The following is a 21,500-nucleotide window of genomic DNA, read 5'->3' as shown; positions in this document are numbered from 1 at the left end:
ATCTACGATTCCTGATTGCTGTGTCTTACTCAGTCACTCCAAAAATCAAAACTACCATCAAACTTGGCTACAGAAAGCATTTTCCTCCCTCAGTCTGACTGGCAGGACTTCAGCTGATTTTGTATTCCTGTAAGCACAGCAAATGCTCTTTTGCTGCAGACATCTGAGTACATCTCACCTAATTAATATCAGAGTATCTCCAAACACTGTTCCAATGGCACTTCTCTTCTCTACCTGATGTGCCCAACAGGCCCTGCTGCTGCGAAATAAAGTCCTTAAATTCAAGTCAGTTGGCTTGTTTTGGGTAAATCCAAGTCTATGTCAATGGCCCATGGTAAACAGGAGGTCAAACTGGTTGGTTACATGATCCTCCTTGGTCTCAAACTGCAGGAAAATTGTGATACTTTCAGTAGGAATCAGAAAGCTTTTTATTTGCCTTTAAACTATCCCTCATGGTCATATTTCTGAAATTTCAGAATTTACAAAGTTCAGATGTTTAACAGCAGTGTGGATATAGGCTGCTGATCCTCATTGAATTCCAAATTTTAACCATCTAGTGCTTGTAAAACAAGTGTTTTTTTAACTGGTGTCTGTAGACTACACTGTGACATTCCCCCACTGTCAAGTCTGGTTGTGCACAGAGAATCCATAAGAGGTTATTAGGCATGAGAGAGATGCACATGATACAGTGAGGGCTTTCTGCTCCTGAACAAACTACATTTCCTTACCTGCCACTGCACACATGAGAATTCATTGCAGAAGTTTATTCCCTAAAGCAGCTTCTATGCCCAAGCACCTTGAGACAAAAGCTGCCTGTCCAGGGGAGACTGAAGAGCTCCACAGATATTGTCAGCAATGCCTCAAGGCCAGTCCTTGGCCTTTCTCTCCACCCAGCCTCTCAAGTTCAATGCCTCGAGGCACTGCTCTGCTCAGGGATGCACAAATCCTTTCATAAACTTGAATGAGACTCAGGATAACCCTGGGATTCCAATCCATTCCTTGCTACCATTTTCCACAGGTTCTGGACAACACAACACACACAAGAACCATGGACTCACCACACCTGTGGTGAGAGCTGCTGCTCAACTCCACAGGGCAAGGCAGAAATGGGAGCAACACAATGAGGCTGGTGCAGAGCAGCTCCAGCTAAACACTATTGCAATTATTGCACAGTGGGCAGCCATGGGAGAGCCCAGGAGCCACATGCCACCTCTGAATGCCAGTTTCTCATCTTTCCTGACACCACAGCCATATGGTCACGAGAAACATTTACTCAGATTAATCCAGAGAAGAAATGAATATAGCCCTGTAGTGACAGCCTTGCTTAATGACAGTGAAGCACAGCCCTCATTGTTCAGAGGAACAAAAAGGGGATTTTGATAAACTCAAGTCAGAGGCCATCTGCCAACTTTCCCTCCTATTTCTACCAACTTTGCCCCTTTGCATGTCTACTCAATGGAAGAGGAAAATCCGTAATTTACCCTGGACTTGAAATGGAGAGCTGTTTAAAACCCAAACATGAGCCCTCCTTGTGAAACCCCCAGACCCTCTTGCCTTTCTCTCTGCTCCTCCTCTAAACCAGAGCAGAACTTGCCTTCGAGAGGAGTTGTGTCTCTAAGACATTATTCTGGCTACTGAAAACCTGAGTTTCTACATCAGATTTCTTCAGATAGCTTTGTACTACTTGAAATTTTATTTTTCTCTTCACTGGGAGTTTTGTCTCATCTCGAGGATCAGGTCATGCTCTTAGCTTGGCATAGTGCCAAGAAGATACTAATAAAAACCACAGGGAAAATCCCAGACATCATAGTAAGAAACCAGAACAGCTGAAGAAGAACCTGTTCCTGGCAGAAGTAAAGCAGCAATGTGCACTGCTGATCTCAAACAGTTTCATAATAAACTGACAGTTGACTTTGGTAGTTAGCAAACACCCAGGCCTGCCAGCAAAATTTTCTTTAGAGATAGTTTTCTAATAGAAAAGCTATTAAATATTCCCTTTTGTGAGAGGCATTTTTCATGCTCAATCAAAAGCAAAGCTTAAAAAAAATTCAACAATATCATGACTTTAAGAAGGTCAGAAAAAATACTCTCCTTTTTTCTACCCTGAACATAACATCACCTTTAAACTCTATTGTTTCTAGAGCTAGTTTGAAAGAGTGATGTACAACATTGTCCTGTCAAACCTCCCATCCCACCACTGTCTACATCAGTAACTACCCTGTCAATCTGTGTACACATTGCCAGTTGCAACGCAGTTCAGCCTTCCCTTCCCTTCTGTATTAACAGTACTGGGGGAGGTCAGAGGAGAAAAGAGAAAAAGAAAAAAAAAAAAAAAAAAGGAAAAAAAAGGAAAAAAAAAAGTATTTTGCCTTTCCCATAGCCCAGAAATCACATGCAACTCCAATCTTTGACATGGTTGAGAGCTGAGCTCTGTTTCTCACTACAGATCCTCTACCTCTGCTTTTTTTCCAGAGATGCCCACAGTGAAAAACTAAGTCTGGCTACAAACAACCTTTAAGCATCTATCAGGATCCACTGTGTCACCGTGTTCCCCTTGATTAGCGATGTGTGACGCCTTTGAGGCAGTTCTGATTCAGGCAGGCCTTGGGAGAATAAAACAGCCGAGGGTAACAGCTGAGCCAGCACAGAGTGGGAGCAGCACTGGGAACAGCAGAGTTCAGACACAGCCGTGCTCTGGGAAGAAAGGCGAGTGGCAGGGAAGGAATGAGAGTCGGGAGGTTATGGTGCACAAGCTGGGATGAATGGAAGTCAGCTAATTAACCCCAGAAATGCAACTCCTGAAAGGAAAACTTGTTCCCTGCCCCAGATCAGGGATACCAGAGCCTTGTGGGCAAACAAATTTGTGAACACTGGAAGTTTCTCACGCAGCCACTGAGATGACAAATGGATGTGCGGAGCTGCTGAACAGAGCCCTTGGAGAATGATGTGCCAAAGGTAGGGAACAGCCCCAGCCTTCCCCCAAAATGGGACTCATTACAAGTCTTTGGTCACTTCTTCAGGTGTCAGCCTAATTCCCACTACCTAATTCCCATGACCTGGGCATCCCACGGGCACACACCAGAGCCCACCCTCGATACAAAGCCCATCCTTCTTGGTCTGAGCTGGCAGAGACCACAGGAAGAGCTGATCTCCACAGAACCAGAGGTAATAACCACATTCTCCTGATCTCTACTGATCCAATAATGCTTCCTACTTTATTCCTAGCCTTTGGGTCTAAATACATTGCAGCTTTAACAACATCAACTTTCTTCACTAAAGATTCAGTGATAAAATACTCCAGATTGCAGCACACAATAAATCAATCATCGCTCCCTGTATGGATTTGTAACTCAGCAGTTTGAAAGCATCTTGGAACAATTTCTGCACAAATACTTTTAGATAAGGGATAAATTTACTTTTTATTGAATCAAATATTATTGACTGGCTTTGGTTTATAGATAAAAGTGACAGAGTTTTTTAGGTCTCTTCAAATTGTTGGCACTGTGACCCTGAACTGTTTAAAAAATTAGTTTCTAAAAATAATTCTTTCTCTCAACTGGCAGTATATCACTTAGTCCAAACCTACCAGACATTATCACCTTGGTCAGTTGTCAAATTCTTATACAAGCAGCTAAGCACAGCACCAGGACAGATTTATCTATTTTTCTTCCTATATATTAATTTCTAGAACGCCCCAAAATATGCATCCCAGAGTGCCCAATTTCTATTACAGCAAATCCAGAAACAAATTCCAGATGGCAGCTTATTTCATACATATTCTGGCATATTTAGGCACTTCACTTCTCCAATTCTTTGGGAGCAAATTAATGCTCTACTCAAAATTCAGTTTTAAAGCACCATTTAAAAAATTCACCTGGCTATATCACTCAGTTAGCAAACATCAACTACCAGATGCCAATCTGAATTTGAAGATAGAAAAATTATTGTATTTTGTAAGTGCTGCAAATAATGACAAAAATCCCTTAAGCTGGAGAAATGCCCCTGCAAAGGTGACTCTGTTTCACAGGCCCAGTGCACAGACTGGATTTGAGTACTGAGCAGGTGGAAGCAAACATCCAGAATGATCCTGCATGAACCCAGTGGACAGCTACCCTGGTAAGAGTTTTGTGGGAACAAAAGAGAGCAAAAAGCCTGTAATGATCCTCACAGTGTCCATACATTGTGCTCACTTAGCAACCAAGAAATATGTGGGGCCAATTTACATCTCCAGTTCTTTCCAGCAAGGCAGCAAGACAGAACTTGGCCTGTAAATTGAGATATAAAATATTATATATATATATATATAAAACTGGCATATAACAGATATGAAAACTGTATTATATAAATTTTCCTGGCAGTAAAATTTATATAATCAGGAAATTTATAAAAATTTATATATCAGGAACTGGCAGTTCCTGTCTCTTGCTCTTCCTTATCACTTAGGCAGTAACTAGGAAATTGTCAGATATTCCAGTACCATCCTGAAGATAAGCATAGTTTGCTATCTGATGAACTCCTAATGAATATACTGTTAATTGCATAACCTTCCTTCTGCACAGGAACTTTTCTGTTCATCAAGGGCATGGATAAAACAGCTTCTTTGCTTTGGAGCATCCTTGTAATTAATAATATATTCTTCACACTTCTAAATATAACCCATAATGAGATGCTTTAAAGGATCCAAGCTGCACCTTTCACCAAGTGCTTTTGATCAGAAGGGAAAGAGCCAGAGCTTGTTCAGACAACAGAGGCTGCTGGAACGGCGACTGTCGCTTCCCAGTGCTGAAAGGCTGCACACAACTTCAAACGGGCTCAGCAGCAAAACATGCCAAAACAGCTTCCCCACCTAAAACACACTGTCTCGTTATCTGTGGGCATATTCTGTGCACATCAGAGATGAAAAGAAGTAGATATATTAGATATAGATAGTGCATATAATATAGTCTGCATAGATGGATAGCAGTAACTTCTACTTGTTAACTACTCATTCTACTCATTAGCCCCATGAAAACTCTGCAATCAATCACAAATCAGGTGATGAGCTCCTGAAATGTGCAAAATCTCCCCAGTTATGTTTGCCATCCATGTGACCTGGCACCTCTCAGAGACTTCTCCTGGTTTCCATGTGTTGAGAAAAACACATCTCCAAGGATGACAGAACAGAAAAAAAAGGTTTCCTAAATACCTATAACTTTCTCTGGAGACATTTTCCGGAACTTCTTTATGCTGGGGGTGGCAGAGCACTGGAACAGCTGCCCAGGGAGGTTGTGGAGTCTCCCTCTCTGGAAACATTCCCAACCTACCTGGAATGTTCTGTGTCACCTACTCCAGGTGACCCAGCCTCAGCAGGGGCATTGCACTGGATGATCTCCAGCCCTGACAAATCTGTGATTCTGTGACCTCCAAATAATGATCCATGGTTGGGGAGAAGAAAGGAGAGTGGCTCCCCTCACCTGTGCAGCTCCCTTAATTGAACAACACGCTTTTTGCCCTGAAAATTCCTTCCCAGTCATTTGGATGGAATATTCCATGATTCCGAGGTGGAGTTTCTTCCAGTGCCAGAGCTTGCTGTGCCTTGCAGCAGCTGGGCCAATGCCTTCACCCACAAACTGTGAGCATCACTGCTGTCTGTGTGCAGCAGCTGAGAGAACTTCCCATGTTTCAAAGCCTCAGGACCATTAAATGCTTGCACAGCAAAGGCTGACTTTCTACATTGACACCTTGTTTAAACAACAGCATATCTTTAAGTCAGGTACCAATTTTGATTTTAAGACTTGAGTCAGTAAGGATTTCTGTACAAGTGAGTCCACTTTATTTGCCACTACTGTTAAGAGCTGTATCTTATCTGTGTTTCTCTTATCTAGTTTCCTGGATCACGCTGATTCTTGCTAAGCTAAAGAAACAATCATGTGAAGAAACCAAAGAGACAGGTGTAAATTGATAAAAGCAACTCTCAACCCTCTCTTGAATAAATCAAATACAAACACCCTTTTAATAAGGTTTATTTTTCAACTCTAATCATGTGAGCATTGCAAGGTTGTTCACAGCCCCTTGTTTAATAACCTTTCCACTTTATAACAGCTGCCCGTGTCTTTTACCACCTCTCAACCACCTGCTCTTCAACTTGCTTAGTACAACCTCTAATTATGTTGTAAACTACATTTTTCTAACCTTTATGTTTAAGTCAAATCACATATCACAAAATACACACAGTAGCTTATTAAAATTCACAGTATCTTATTAACAAGGTCATGATTCAATCAAGAACTACTGAGAAATGACATAACTTGTTTTCCCTAACATGTTGACACGGATTTTTTTTTTTTTTAATCTTGATGTATTATGTTCCATTGTCAAGTTCTTTGTGGTTTTGTCCAAAACTAACAACAGCCAGTTCAGTACACACAGCTTTGGAGCTGAATTGTTATTGTTGTAGCAGTCAGGAACTCCAGCTCTGGGCTGCAGACCTCCTACAGCAGGTTCTGTACTGTGCTCTGTTTAACCTTTTAAACCACCCTAAAAACACAGCTTTTACTAACTTACTGAAACTTCCACCAGTGTTCCAACATCTGCAAAAACCAGAAATGCAAGTTCTAAAACAAAAACAAAACAAAACAAAAAAATACAGATCAAAAAACTGACTGGCTGTGTCCCTCAATGAGAGTTTGTCATTGCTTCTGCTTTAGAAGCCAAACCTTTAATAAGTGCTGTTGAGTAGCAGGAATGTAATTAAATGTGCAAATGCAACTACTTCATCTTTCTTCTGAACAGAAATTAGAAATACTTTCAGTATTTACTCAGTTTCTACCACTGCAGCCTATACTTCCACTCTTACTGACCAGTAAGTATCACAGTGTATGGATTTGGTTTTGTTACAGCTAAAAAATTCCTTACAATCCTTCCTATACCTGGCCACAAAATTCTCATACTTGCTACTGGCTTTCCTTATTAAATGAATTTATTATCTAAATTCCTCTTGTACCTAGACTGTAATAATTTCAACTCTCAATATTATGGATTCTTACACTAATTTCTTACGAAGTTTCCATATACTCCCCCCTCCCAATAATCTGCTTCTCTGTCCTAGTAACCAAATGTGGTGGCTAAATTGAATAAAATAGCAAAAAGATATGATATCCTGAGGGGAATTTTTATATCTTCAGTGAAAATACATTGCAGGGCAGAACGCTCTGACAGAAGAAAAGGCTGCATCAAAAGCTCAGCCTGTACTGCATGACAATCCATGCAGGAAACTTTTAATTGGAATTCTTACTCTCTTATGCACCTAAGAGTCAATCAAGCCCAGGACACAAATGAACATCGAATTCACAAGTTCTGGTGCTCCTGAAGTATTTGCCAAGTCAGTGATTGAACTTTGCAGGAATCCCACCCACAGAGCAAGTAGGAGAAAAGCTCATAGAAATACAGCATGAAGTGGTTCTTAAGGGCTGGTGCATGATTTTTTAATGCTTTCATCAGGAAGACTTTCTTTCTGACCTACCACAACTAAAAGAAGCAGAATAGCTCTCTGAGACCAAGTTCTGTTACCTGTATAGTAGGTAAGATTGCACTTGGTCTAGGTAAAGTAATTTTTATGACATTTAGATTGAAAGTACACCTCATTTCCTATGCAGGTCAGCTATAATTTCCTACACAGCCACCTAAGACTTGAGGGACTCTGATGTCAGAACTTTAAATAACTGCACTCAGAGTGCCAAACCTTTCCAAAACCTCCTCTGACAATGAGACAGAGCTGTCTTTATGTAGGACTTTCCCACCTGGCAACTGCAGGAGTGAAGGTACACGGAGCTCAAGGGGAAAGGGTCAGGCAGATTGAAGAGCTTTGCCCCAAGACCCAAAGCATCAGCCTCAGCCCTGCTCCACCCCAAAGTCAGGAGCAGCCAGAAGCCACCAGCCCTGCCTGCCAGCATCAGAGACATGGCATGATGGCAAGCACAGGCACTTCCACTGAAGGCACAAAGGGCAGCTGTGAGGCAGCTCCTCTGCTCTCTGGGCATCTCTGCCATCTTCCCCAAAGAAAACAGATGCCAGCCTGCTAATCTGCTTTAGGAGAGGGAAAGAACAGCCTGGCACAGATTTTGATCCATGTCACAATTACAGTTCAGTCCCAGAGCAACACACGTTTCTCATGATCCCCAGCTGGAATTAATACAAAGGCTGAGCTGAACCAATATAACCTTCACAATGATAAGGAAATATTCTCTTCCATCGCCCCTAAAAAGCAACTAGTATGAAAAATGTCTGGATACTTAAAGAGTGCTTAATTCTGTTAAGTTTAAAAATCAAAACCAACAAAACCCACAATCCTGAACAAGAGCAGCCATGTGAAATCATCAAAATAAAATACTCCTTTCCTCCTGTTTGAAAAAACCTGATATCCTGATTGCTATGCCTGGAGAAATGTGCTCCTAACAACATTCAAATGTATTACTTGATTACATTTTCAATACAGGTAACACTGTGGGGCCACTCAAAATATTACATCCAGCCTACAAGTCACCCCAGCATCCAGATTCCAGCATGTAGCCAGTCTCAGTGACCCAGATTACAGAAAAGCAAACAGATTCTGTGAGCCTGTTACAGAAGAGGACATGTGGTGCTCTTGCTGATTTTCAGTCAACAGAACAACACGACTTGGTCAGCCCAGTCTCTCTGCAGTGTAGGGCCAGTTCTTAATTTGGTTTTAGCTGACAACCACTGCACTTTACACAATGTGCTGAGCTCCAGGTGTAGTAATGGTGCTTTTAAAGACAGATTTCTGCATCCATTGTTGTGTGCACTGGCATGTGTCATCCTTGGCTGCATTAACCATGCACTGAACCATCACTCTCGAGGCTACTGTTCCTCCTTCCCCTCTCAAACCTCTCCACTCTCTCCATCCAGCCAGTTTTGATCTCTCAAGGTCTCTGGAGTTTGGGAAAGTGCTTAAGTAATTACAGCACAGAGGAAGTAAGACAGCCATGTGTGGGTTTAAGCTATGGAAATTTTTCATTTGGCTCAGGAGGAGAGAAAATGTGTCTTGAAAGGCAGAAACATCAGCCCTTGTTCTCAAAATATTTGATGAGCAGATAGGGACACATTCACTCCTTCTGGAGCATACATTACATGACAGCTTCCAGTGGCAGCTGCTTTACACTCTGGAAAAAAACACTGCTTTTTCACACCAAAACCATAGGAGATGAATGAAAAAAATCCAAGCGAAGGAGAAGAATATGCAAAATTGTTGTTAGGCTATGTAAAGAAGTGACCCCAGAGTTCTGAAGTTCCTCCCTGATTTTGCATAGTCATTGAATACACTTTTTGCAGGAACCTGAATCCCAGACATGTTTTTCTTTTAATTCTTTTACACAGTTTTAGAGATTTCTTCTTCATTTATTATGTATAACAGGGATTACATTTTTATTTAGTTTAAATTGGCCTTTTCTAAACATCACTCTATAGCTTTGAGCTACTTCCTTTTGAAATGTTTTCACAGTGGTCGTCTCCCTGGTATTTAGAACCATGACTAACTCCTCATAGCTCCTTAAATATATGCAAAAAGAAAAGGACTTTCATTTATGTTACTAAATGCAGTCACATCACAGACTGTCTCCTAAAATCAACCTTTAAAAACAATAATAAATATTTCATACCATATGCTGAGAATATCATGGGCTCCAATCTGATAAAGAAAACAGAAACACATGGAAATTCCTTGCTCAGTACTCTGTGGAAAGAAACTGTAAAGCAGAACTCAGAGGGGTGGATAGGAGTTGTTATGTATGAGCACAATGCAAAGGCCACTGTTAAATAAACAGAAATCTTGTGCATTAGGACTCAAACTGTGCTCACAATTCAGGCCACCACCAATCTGAGGCCACCAGCAGTTTAGCTCTATTAATTCTTCTGGTTTGCATTCCAAGTACCATTCAAAGGACAATTCTGCATTTCAAGGAAAACAAGGTATAATGTTTACACCCACACAGTGTAACAATGAAAGGAAGGAAAAAGAAGAACAATGAAATATCTCTATTTTCTCCATAATCCTGACACACACTTCTGCCTAAATAGTTCTCTTTAAACCTTCTCAATCAAGATTTCCAGCTCACAAAAAATAACAAGGAATAGCTCAAGACACACTAAGCAATGGAGCATGACTGAGACAACGTCATTCTGCAATGATGGGCTGACTTCTCCACAACCCAAAAATCCATGCTCACAGTCCAACAGCAGCTGGAAGTAACAGCAGTGACCTTTAAATTTCAGGACAATAAAATCCAGCTACAGCAGGCAGTAGAACAGCAAAGACAAAGTCTGAGAGCACATATGGGAGAGATGATCAGTGCCTAAAGGCTACACAGATTCATAACTCTCACTTCTTTTTTAAACATTCCCATGGATGATTTTGAAGAAGTTGCTTAAGCTCAGTTTTTGTCAGAGCCTGTGCACCTCACTGCTTTCATTGAGCTACTGATGCATGTACAGATGTTAGCAAAGCACAGGCATGGCCAGATGCCCCCTTTCCAACCATCACTACAGGATGGTCTAAAAAAGGAATTGCTTCCTAGAATCTATTGATTTAGAGCACTCACCTTTGATTTAGAGCATTCACCAGCAGAAGCTGCTGCCTACACTGAAGCATCACAAAGGGTTCATTTAAACACTGATGATCTCGTTCAGAAGTGTCAGTCTGGATCCTATAGATATTTCCTGGTGTACTTGTGAACAGCTAGGCTTTACTCCTTACCTACAATTCTTAGAAAACAGTGACTTAAGAAAGTATCTTACTAAAGAGTTGTGGATGAAAAATTTAAGTAAGGGATTGTGGAAGAACAACAGTCAACTTAAAATGTCCCATGTGCTCAGCTTTTACTGTTAACAAAAAAACCTGGCAAGAAATTAGACCAACAAGAGTCAGAGTTAAAAGCTTTTAACCCAATGGAAAAATCCAATCACAGTTTATAGCCTTATTATTAGTGGGTGTCTATCACAGAGGAATATAACCACACATACTCTAATCATCCAGCTCTGATGACACAGCAGCAGCCTTTACAAAATGACTTCTTTTGCAGATCATGATGCTTTTAACCACTTCATTTACCCATGGCCCCACCACAAGGCAGCAGCAGAGATAAAACAAACCCAGGGTTCTTGACTGCCAGCCCTGCAGCTCCAGGACTTCATGGCAAGACTTCCTGCAAGTCCCCTGAGAATCACACTCCGATATCTTCATTTCCTACCACTGCCTGAGCACAGAGGACAGCACAGAACCAGGTGTGCTCCACCACTGGCACCAGACTCCTGCTTCCCCCAGGCTTCTCCTCACCCTCCCACCTGAACTGCTGCTCACCCTGCCCTTTGCACAGGGCATCCTCACACATTTCCTGGGCATGCTCTTCTTCTTCAAACCCACCTTCAGAGGCTGCTTTTGCCCAATGTACAGTAACTATAATTAATTGTAATTAGTACAATTATCTCTGTATATGAAGGGCAATGCTCAAGCTGCACCTGGTGTCAGATGAGGGACCCTCTGACCTTACTTTAATCTGTTTCACTCCTCCTGCTTTTCCTCAGTTTCCTTGCTCTTCTTGCTTCTCTCAAGTCTGTTCTGATACTAAATCCCTCTGTCAGCCCTCTGTAACCTCAGCACAGCCATAAGCTCTGTGCCAGAAGGCAGCTGCACAGCCTGGGCAGAGCCCCACTGCCTTCAGCAATGCCCTGCTGCAAACTCAATTGCTTAATTACACTGCAAACACAATTACTTAATTACAAAGGAAACTGTGACTGCTATTACAGGACCCCTTTTCTGAAGCACCTCTTGGTGCTGAAATTACAAATTGTGATTTAAGTTGGTAGTTTAAGTGCTTCTGGTTATCGGACAGAAGAACAATTTAGAATGGGCTTGTAATAGAGTAGTTATGTGCAAAATTGAACTTAAAAATGTGATTTTAAGGGTGACAATGTTTCTTTAATCCCTTAAGAGCTGTTTAGTTCACTGTCTGGCTTGAATATAATGAATCAGGAACCATTTTTCCAGGTTTCACATCAGGTAATTATGGAAACAGAATAGAACTTTAATTATGAGAAAAAACATAGATAGCTCTATTGTGATCTTCCACAGCATTGCTGTTTCTTAGAAATAAACACATTGTGGAAGCTGGAAAGAAACCATTGATTAAAATAATCAAAAGCCCTACTAGAAGCTTGGACGTGTTTTTCTTTGTAAAAACCAAAACATTGTATCTGACTAGAGATAAAATAGTTGGGTTATTTCAGTTACCTCTCCCAAAGCCCACTTTAATGTTTCCTCACAGATTCATTTAATTAAATCTACTATTACAGGGTGGGTTTTTTCATTTTACATACACTATACAAAAGCTTGATGTATTCTGGGAAATCTCAGAGATTAGAAAATTTTACCAATAGCTTTTGATTTTGATTTCTTCCCAGTCATTTTCGGCTGAAACAACTTGCTTAAGATGCTGTTTCCAAGCATGCCAGCAATCAAATATTTTAAAAATTAAACAGTGGAAGTTGCACTTACAGGTAATTAATAAGCATAAAAACTTTTCAGTTCCTCCTCTGAAAAGCTGAAATATCATTAAAGCCAGGTCAGAGGCTTTAATGGTCACCTCATATCTGCCAGTACAGTATCTCCTCTCTGTTCTGTCAAAGGACTGAATAAAAAAAACAGCATTCAGGACTTCCCAAAACTTCACACCACAAAGGAAAATCTGAGTACAGAGTCCCAGCCCACCTCTAGAAGCTGCAGGAGACAATCCCCCACCGTTCCTGGCAGCACCTGCATGGCCACAGTGAGAACACTGCTGCACCAAGGTCCAGGCTCATACCAAGGGGAGATGCTGTTTTTTCCATGTTAAAGTGACAACTCTTCTGAGGTTTTAAAGGTATTGACAAGTGAAATACTGCTCAAAGAAACCAAGAGGATGTGAAGAACGCAGGAAAATAAAGAAAGGATTCAGTAGACAAGCATAGATTTAATAAATTCCAGTATGTCTTCACCCTTTTATGTGCAAAAGAAAGTAAGTCTGAAAAGGCTCTGGTGCTATTAAATAATTTTGTTTCTTATCTCAGAGTGAACATTTCATCTTTTATATACATACAAAGAAACCCCCACCTGTTTTCTTTTTTAGAGGATGGAACAGGCAGCTTAGATGGCAATTTTAATTGAATGTGTTCGAGCTGTTGCACAAGAACATTGATGTGTAGACCCGAGGCTGGGAAGAAAAGACTTTCCCTTACCACCTACACTTTGACTTCATTACAAATACCCCTGCTGGTTTTCACAACTTAGCTCCAAGGTTGATACTTGCAACATGTCTAGAGGCAGGAATTGTGAAGCAGCAACGCAAATTCCACTGGAATTCGGTATGTTAATTGCTATTTCTCAGTCACACTCCACATGGGGCAGATATACCTGGTGAAATATTAGAATGACCAATGGTTCTTTTCTCTGTGTGTCTATGTGCATTTCTCAACACACGTGTATCATTGTACACACATAAATGCACACACACTGGCTAGAGATGAGATCGATTGTCAAACACATTACAGACGTTAATCCCTGTACAGGAAAAAAAGAGAAATGGGGTTATGTTTGCAATCTCTACCAGAACAGGGAATCACAGCCCCATACAACTTAGAGAGCGCCAGTGACAGGGTCAGATGATGAGTGCAGGACAGAAAAAGTGTGCAAGAACTGGGATGAGCCTAATGCATGCTCTAACAAAGCACTCAGTCCTCTGCATTTTAATGCAAAGGATTTGTAATGTGTTGTAGTAGGTTAAAAGACCAAAAGGGTCAGCTAAAATGCGTCACTTCAAATATAGCCATGAACACAGTGTCCCTAGAAAGGAGGCTGGAGTTAATGCTAAAGCCAAGCCTTGATTCTGGCTCTCAGTGCATCCCACAAGGCACAGGGAGGATCCACACCACTCTCACATGCGCAGGCAGCGCTGGCTCTGACCCCCACCCCAGAGCAGAATCTCACTGAAACACTGCAGGCATTAAACATCTCCAGTGCAAGGCTTACATTACAGAAATTACCTACCAAAGCATGCAGAGACTGCATATTAAACCAGTCTTAATCATGATCCTAATCCTAAAGGAAGCAGGATAGAGTGTCATGAGACCCTTATTAAAATGGCAAAAGATTTCAGTGGGAATGAAGGAAAAGAGTATCCTACAACTGCAGGACTGGAGAAAGAGAGGAAAAATATCCATCAAAGAAAAGGTGGTAGGACAAGGAAACACAGCTTCAACATACAATTCATTATGATACTAAAATTCAGAAGCTATTTTAATGTCAGTAACGTTAAGATAAAGTAATTTAATATTCACTTATTTTCCTCACACCATAATAACCCATTTAAAAAAGAAAAAGTTTGCTGTCTGTGCTCCTGTACTGCAATACTACTTCGTTCTGTTAAAATATTTCAGTTTGCAAATTGTTTTGCCTTTGATTCCCAGAAATTATTTCCTTTTTCACATCAGCCATAATAGTTAAACAACTGTGCTTCCCGCAGCCTTCCCTCAATAAACAAACAAACAAACAAAAAAATAAAAATCAGGTAATCTGAAATTTAGGAAAGCAGGTAGCAAGAGAATGGAAAAAACAAAAGTGCCAAGCAATGAAAATCTACTTGAGATTTTTGAAAAACTTTTACATTTTTAGTAGTTCAATATTTATAGCCTGTTAAATAATTACACATACAAGAGCTTCATAGACTCAACTTTCATTTTCTGCTATTTTCTCCTATTGAAATAACTGCAAGATTAATTGTAGCCATAAAAAGGCAGCATCTAACTCCTTTATGACCACTCCTGTCTATAAACTGCATGAATCCATTAGACCAATAGGGAAAACGTTTAAATGCTGGTATTTAAACTTTGCAGCCATTAACAACAAGTGAAAGCTCAAAATCGATCTGGGGGATGGAAACACTGCAAATGTCCATTGCTACATGGAAAACTGACTTCCTCACAAGAAAACACTGCTCAAGAATAGAACAATACAAACATCACACCAGACCCAGCAGGTTTTTCAGTTGGTTTTCCTACAGAACTCGGTCAGCTCTCTGCAAAGGTCACTGTTGTGACTTAAGCTCTAAAGACATTCCCATAAAGGAAAACCACATTTTGTGTAGATATTACTTAAAACTTTTCAGCACTGGTAGAATTGCAGCACAATCATTACAAATCCTAAATTAATTTACATCTTTAGGTAAGTAAAATGCTGAGATCACCAAAGCCATGTCATCATCAAAAAGGAGATGTAATTCACTGCCCACGAGCCAGAGACAAAGTTATCCCACTACTTGAGATAAACTGCTCAGCTTTGAGTTTGCTGAATTTCCTTTGATGTATAAAGAATAATTTCACGCTCCAAGAAAAGGAACAGGATGCCAGAAAAACTGGATTTGATTCCTTATTCTGTCAAAGACTTCTTGTGTTAGTCCCTGCAGATCCTCTGGGATATTGAGGTCGATTTAGGGCTGCTCCATCAGGACACACCTGAAGGCACTCCAGGCAGGGGCAGAGTGTGGATCCAGAGGCACTTGGGAAGCAGTGGGCTGAGATGGGAGGGTTCACAGGGGTAAAGGTCTGTTGTGAGAGTTTGAAGAATCACCTACATTTAGAATAAAAGGGAATGTAAGCCGCCATACCCAGGGAACTACAGGTCTGCTGACAGAGCTCAAAAAGTCTTGTCCATCTCTACTGTTCAACACTCCCATGCAAAGGGAGTTCTCAGGAGTCTGGAACCCTCTGCAAAGACCTGGAAGCTAAGTGGCATCTTAAAACCAGAGAAATGAGTTAATGTTCAAGTTATATTTTGCATGTGATAAAGCTAAATCAGGGGTGAATGAACAAAGCAAAACCTGTATCCTTGATTACAGAATTGCATCATTGCCAATTATCTGACAAAATAATCTGAAATGAGGGACTACAAACAAGGAGAGGCTGGGGGACCAGCATTTGTTCAGCCAACAGAAAAGAGGGTTAAAGGAAGATATCATTGCTGCCATCAACTCCAAAATGGCAGGGAATAGTGAAGATGGAGCCAGCCTGTTCTCAGAGGTGCACAGTGACAGGATAGGAGGTGACAGACACATGCTGCAATAAAGGAAAGTCTTTCAAGATAAAGGGACTTTTTCCATTAAGAGGGGTGGTCAAACATGAGGACAGGGGTCCAGTTTGAGCAAGGAATTGGACTAGATGACTCCCAAAGATCCAAATTATGAACCTCTGTCTTAAATTATTCCATGACTTCATGGAGAGATGATCATGGCAGTTTTCATTTTATTCTGTCTCAATAAATTTGATCACACTGACAAATCAAAGCTTTAATCTCTAGCCCTACAAACCAGTCTGGGCACCTGGAAAATGAGACTGCCACTTCTGTGCCTTGTCTCTGGGAGGATCCTGTGGCTCTAGAAGTGTTTCCACATCCAGTACCTTGTCCTATATTTGCTTTACAGATGGGGTCCTCAGCTGCTGCAATTCAGCAGTGCTCCCAAAGGCCCAGCAGGGACAGTGCCAGGGGGACAGTACTGTATTTCATGCTGGCTGTAGCCAGTTGGTGTAGCTGGAGTATTGTTAAAATGCACACCTGTACATCTGGCATTAACATCCCTATTCAATTCCCTAAATGATCTCCAACAGATTATTCCAACAGAACAGTCCTTAATTTACATGTTCCATTACATTTGCAATGCCCCAGCATCTTATCACATTTATACCAATAGATCTGCTCTTAACCTTGGGGAAAAAAAAAAGAAGAAAAAAAAAAAAGGGAAAAAAAAAAAATTCTTCCTTTACTGCCCCACGTCCCAAAACTGAGTATCTGGCTCTGCCTGGTCGATTTGGCCTAGTTTTTTCTTTTGCTACTTGAATTCAATGGCCCAGTGTACGTGATGCCGTGAAAGGAACACTCCACCCTTCTCCAGGAAAAATTCTCCTAGGGCAGGGAACAGTTTTATTTAGTCCTTTTCCACAAAAGCACAGTAATGTCACCAAACCCACTCAGTCATGAAGGAGATCTGCATCAAAGAAGAATAATAGAGACGTAACATCCTTTGGGCTGAACAGAGAGCTGGGACAGGATTGTGCATTTGGGGGTGAATGACACCATCAATGCTACCAACAACAGCATTTTACATCTGGGCAACTTAATAGGAAATGAGGGCAGAACTGACCAGCACTGAGAGAGATCAGCACACGCAGCACACAGAGTGCCTGGGACCATGGAAAATTCCCATTAAAAATATAACTGTCAGGTTTGGATACATCTTCCTGAACCACTCATGACATATACAAAAATAAGAAAGAAGTGCCAGAACTAGTGCTGTATTTCAAACCAACATTCAGGGTTTGATTTTATATTCCACTTCCATTTTAAAATCTATTTCAAGAACTGTTGCTTATTAAACCTGCCCTATTAAATCATTCCCCTATTAAATGCAATACGAATTCGGTTTCCCAGTCTCTTTTTCTTCCCTGAATATCCTACACTCTAACATCCTGTATGTTTCTGTACAATAATTTCTGCTCTTAACCAGGAGAATGCCACATATCTGAAAAAGAAATAAGTGGCGAGTTTATGCTTTCTGCATTCCTCGATCTCATTATATATACCATGTCCTAAGGCAAGAGCTTGCCAGCTTAGATTTTCACTTGCTCTATCTCTTTAATTTGTGTTCCCATCACTGTTGTTACTGATTGTTAGCATTTGTTTCTATTTTTCTCTTGAGATTATTTTTTTTTTTGCTTAAGTCACTGATTAAATAACCTAAATTCTTCAGAGAGAAATATAAAATTTCCTGCTTGTATAAGAAGCAGAATGATTCAGTACCGGTGCTGGAACAGCATTAGGTGTTCCATAACACCTAACATTCATTTTGCTGGAGGTCTCTGTTAGCTCAATCAGAAAAATGACTTCCCTTCCCCCTCTCTCAGCTCCAAGAAACTGGGTAAGGAAAAGGTGAGGAATCTTTCCATACTCATAAGCAGAGCCTGTGTATATCAGCAGTGGCTGCACCACAGCCCCAGGGTATCACCAAGCCATGCTGGGCTGCTTTTAGTGACAGTCATGAAAAACAGGGCCAGGGCTCTGCATATGGTGGGTTCTCTAATGTAGAGTACATGTGAGCTACCAAAAATCTTCTGCAAGACAGGTCTCTGGCAGAAAAATGAAGAAATATAACCAGCTTCTTATTTACAATGACCCGTTTCAAAACAAAAGCCACTAGAACAGAACCCACAACAGGGAGAAGTCCTAGAGATTTCATCAGCTGAGGATTCAGTGGGATCCATAACATACCCTTACAGCCACCACTCCCAGACACATTCAGTGGCTTGAAGAACACAGCTAAAAAAATAGTTGCATGAATGGCACAAAAAGTGCAGACATCAGGGGTCCAGCAGAAATCAGGCCAGCTGTGATGCCATCTCATCTATCCAACAGGACACAGGTCATGCTGTCCTGAACACCTGGGAATGGCCAGTGTCCCCAGACAGGATATTGTTAGGTACAAAGCTGAGCAACTTCAGTCATTAGGGAAACGGAAAAACCAAAGTACAGTTTTGGTTCTGTAAAAAAAACAACACCCCCCCCCCCCCCTCCAAAAAAAAACCCAAAACCCAAACCAAACCCTACAAACTGTTACCTTCAACCAAGCATAAGAGATGGGGACACAACATCCCTAACTACCAATAAGAGACCACAAACTGTATTTACAAACACGCCACAAAAGCACTGAGAAAATAAAAAGCCATTTAACAGGTGGATAGATGCTGAGAGGAACAGCCTTGTTTTCACCACATTCTAAGCTAGAAGCACTCCTAAAATGCAACAGTCAGCATTATTAATGCTCTTAAACTCCCTGGATTGAATGGACTATGGACAATGTCCCAGTGCTGCATTAACTGAGGCATAACCCCAGATCCTGGCAGAGGTGCTGGCAATTATGGGGCCTGTCTGAAAGCCATTGATTTTATAAAGCAGTTTGATCTTAACAGGGGTGAGAAATCTCTTCTTTCCCAGCCTGTCCCTTCCCTAGGGAAGCTCTGCAGGGCAGGCCCCTCCACAGGACTGTGCTGCATTTCTAAGCAGGAAAATTAGACAATCACAGGCTCTGGAGTCACACCTTGACACAGGAAGAACGCCCAGCCTTGATTTCATCAGGGAGAAAGAAAATGGGACTGGAGAGAAGTATCATACAGGAATGTCCATCTATACATTTGCCTGTAACTACATTTTCTGTCACTACAGCCTCATATCAAATAACATTTACACAGAGGAAGAGTCAGTCCTTTTAGATAATGGGCCAAATTTCAAGGAAAGCCCAACATTAAAAGTATCTTTAATAGAACAGGAACAAACTTCTTCCTGTGTTGCAGGAAGGTGTTTCATGGGCTATCTATTTTTCTGAACTGAAGAACCACCAGAATAAAACACAGACTTTTGTCTCTTAGAAAGTTTCAAGTAGGAGGAAAAAAATATTAAAAAAAAATCACAAAAATCGGAACCAATTACTTTTCTCTGAGGACAGCAGTCCTTTATGGTAACAATCTGAAGCTCAGGTCAAGTTTCTTTTGTCATACTTAAGATTTAAGGCTGATTTCCCTAGAGGATGAAATAAGTGGGGGAAAAAATGAAAGGGGAAATGGGTAGAAAAGGGATGGAAGATGATTAACAGAAATCATCAGGGACCTCAGTGCTGCCTGGCCTATCCACAGCTTGTGCTATGGCCTCTGACATGAGATTTGCAGGCAGAGACTGCAGCAAATGAAGCTGCTTAGTTATTCAGCCCCCCTCCAGACAATCAGGTAGTGGAAGTAGCATTAATGAAGCAGCTTTTAACTAAGGAGAATGCAGGGTGAAAGACCAACAAACACAGTGCATAAATATGTTAATGTATTTATTGAGGTAATTTTTTCTGTAGCCTGTATGCGGCTGCAAAAATGATTCTATTCATTTTATGCAAGAGAAGTGCATTCATCTCCCTTAATTAGGGAGAAAGTAGAACTGGTACTAGGATTAAAAATAAAAGTATGGTTGATTTTGAAGTCGTCTATGCACCCCATTCTGGCAAGATCTGATAAAATACTTCCTCCAACACTACTTCTGACTCATGGGAATATTTGTGAAGTACATGACTGGAAATTCAATGGAATGAATTTCTTGCTCTGGCAAGAACAGATCTGCAGATATATGTAAGCACACAAATAAAAATCTACATATAAGTATTTTCATTAAAATATCCCTGGGATTCCCTTCAACTCAACATCAGACAACCCTTCACAGTTCTAGAACAATGGAGGACAAATGGGCCTCCTCAAAAGACCATGATAGAATGCACTACATGAAAATCAAGAATATTCTTTTTACTTACTGTGTTTTTAAAGGGTGTTACCTGCAGTAACATCTGTCACACTTACTCTCAAGCTTTAGTTATTTTACATTCCACATCTTTCATCTGCTGCTTTTTTCATTTGTTCTCAGAGGAAAAATAAAAAATGAAGATTGAGCAATGCAGTTACATCACAAAACTCCTCTGAAATAACAGAAGTGCTGTCTGCAGTGATGATAAATCCCAATATGTTACCATGCAAAACACCAAATCTGAGTTTCCAAAAAGTCTGATCCCAGGTGAGCGTGACACTTCTCCACTGCTGCTGATCATGAGCCTGACAAGCAGCTCAAGATGTTTACAGCTCCCTTGCAGACAGAAATCCAGACTAGACAGTACTGCCTGTATCAGTCTGGAAAATGGGTACATTTTAAAGTTTGTAAACTGTGTGATTTGAATGACCTGAATCTTTTGTGTCTTAGCACAAGCATAAATTGACAGATCATCCTGCGAGTGCTGGGAATAACAGCTTCAGTTTCTCTGTGCTTTGATAATAAGAACAAGGCTGAGAAACACCACTTTGAGCTACTCACTGCATGCTGCTTCTGATTCATCTGACCCGTCAGGACATTCTTCTTCCCCGTCACATTTCCACCTGGCTGGGATGCAGTGACCATTGTCACAAGTGAAATCTGACTCAGCACAAGTTTTCTTTGCTGCAAGAAAAGAAGAAAGTACTTGGCATGAACATAAACAGTGCAGAAGATCTCCACTGCACCCAACCCCACCAAGGACGATATGGATTGCTGTGCTGAGAGGACTTATTTCACATTCAACATTGCTTCTTCATGACAGAGTCCCACATATATCATAGATGGGTGTTTCTTCTTGCTACAACTCTAAACCCTCCATTATTTGACGATGATTCACCCTTCTGTGTCTTTTTCCATCCATTCAAAAAACAGGGATGTTCTTTTTCAAGATAATTTTCTAAGGATTTTACTATAAAAAGCTGCTGCCTTCATGGAACTGAAAGCATGCTGCATGATTTACAGACAGGCAAGACAAACAAGTATCACCTTTGGAGTACTATAATCTAAATAATAATGTTTCTATCTGTGCCATTTA

General features: G+C 40.9%; 1 protein-coding gene across 4 annotated transcripts in view; it reads right to left on the bottom strand.

Moving 5' to 3' along the window:
- Positions 1 to 21,500, bottom strand: part of LRP8 (LDL receptor related protein 8) — a 169,850-nt gene that overhangs the window by 44,419 nt on the left and 103,931 nt on the right. For 3 of the 4 annotated variants that reach the window (XM_030278755.4, XM_030278756.4, XM_072932652.1), the window contains one exon: positions 20,966 to 21,088. The exons of the other annotated variant lie outside the window; for it this stretch is intronic. In XM_030278755.4, the coding sequence (XP_030134615.4) occupies positions 20,966 to 21,088 (123 nt within the window). The remainder of the gene's footprint in view (positions 1 to 20,965; positions 21,089 to 21,500) is intronic. 4 annotated transcript variants of the gene reach the window in all.

This window comes from Taeniopygia guttata, chromosome 8 (assembly GCF_048771995.1).
Source record: "Taeniopygia guttata chromosome 8, bTaeGut7.mat, whole genome shotgun sequence".
NCBI lineage: Eukaryota > Metazoa > Chordata > Aves > Passeriformes > Estrildidae > Taeniopygia > Taeniopygia guttata.
Note: the sequence above shows the minus strand (reverse complement) of the source record. Positions and strands in the feature narration are given on the sequence as shown.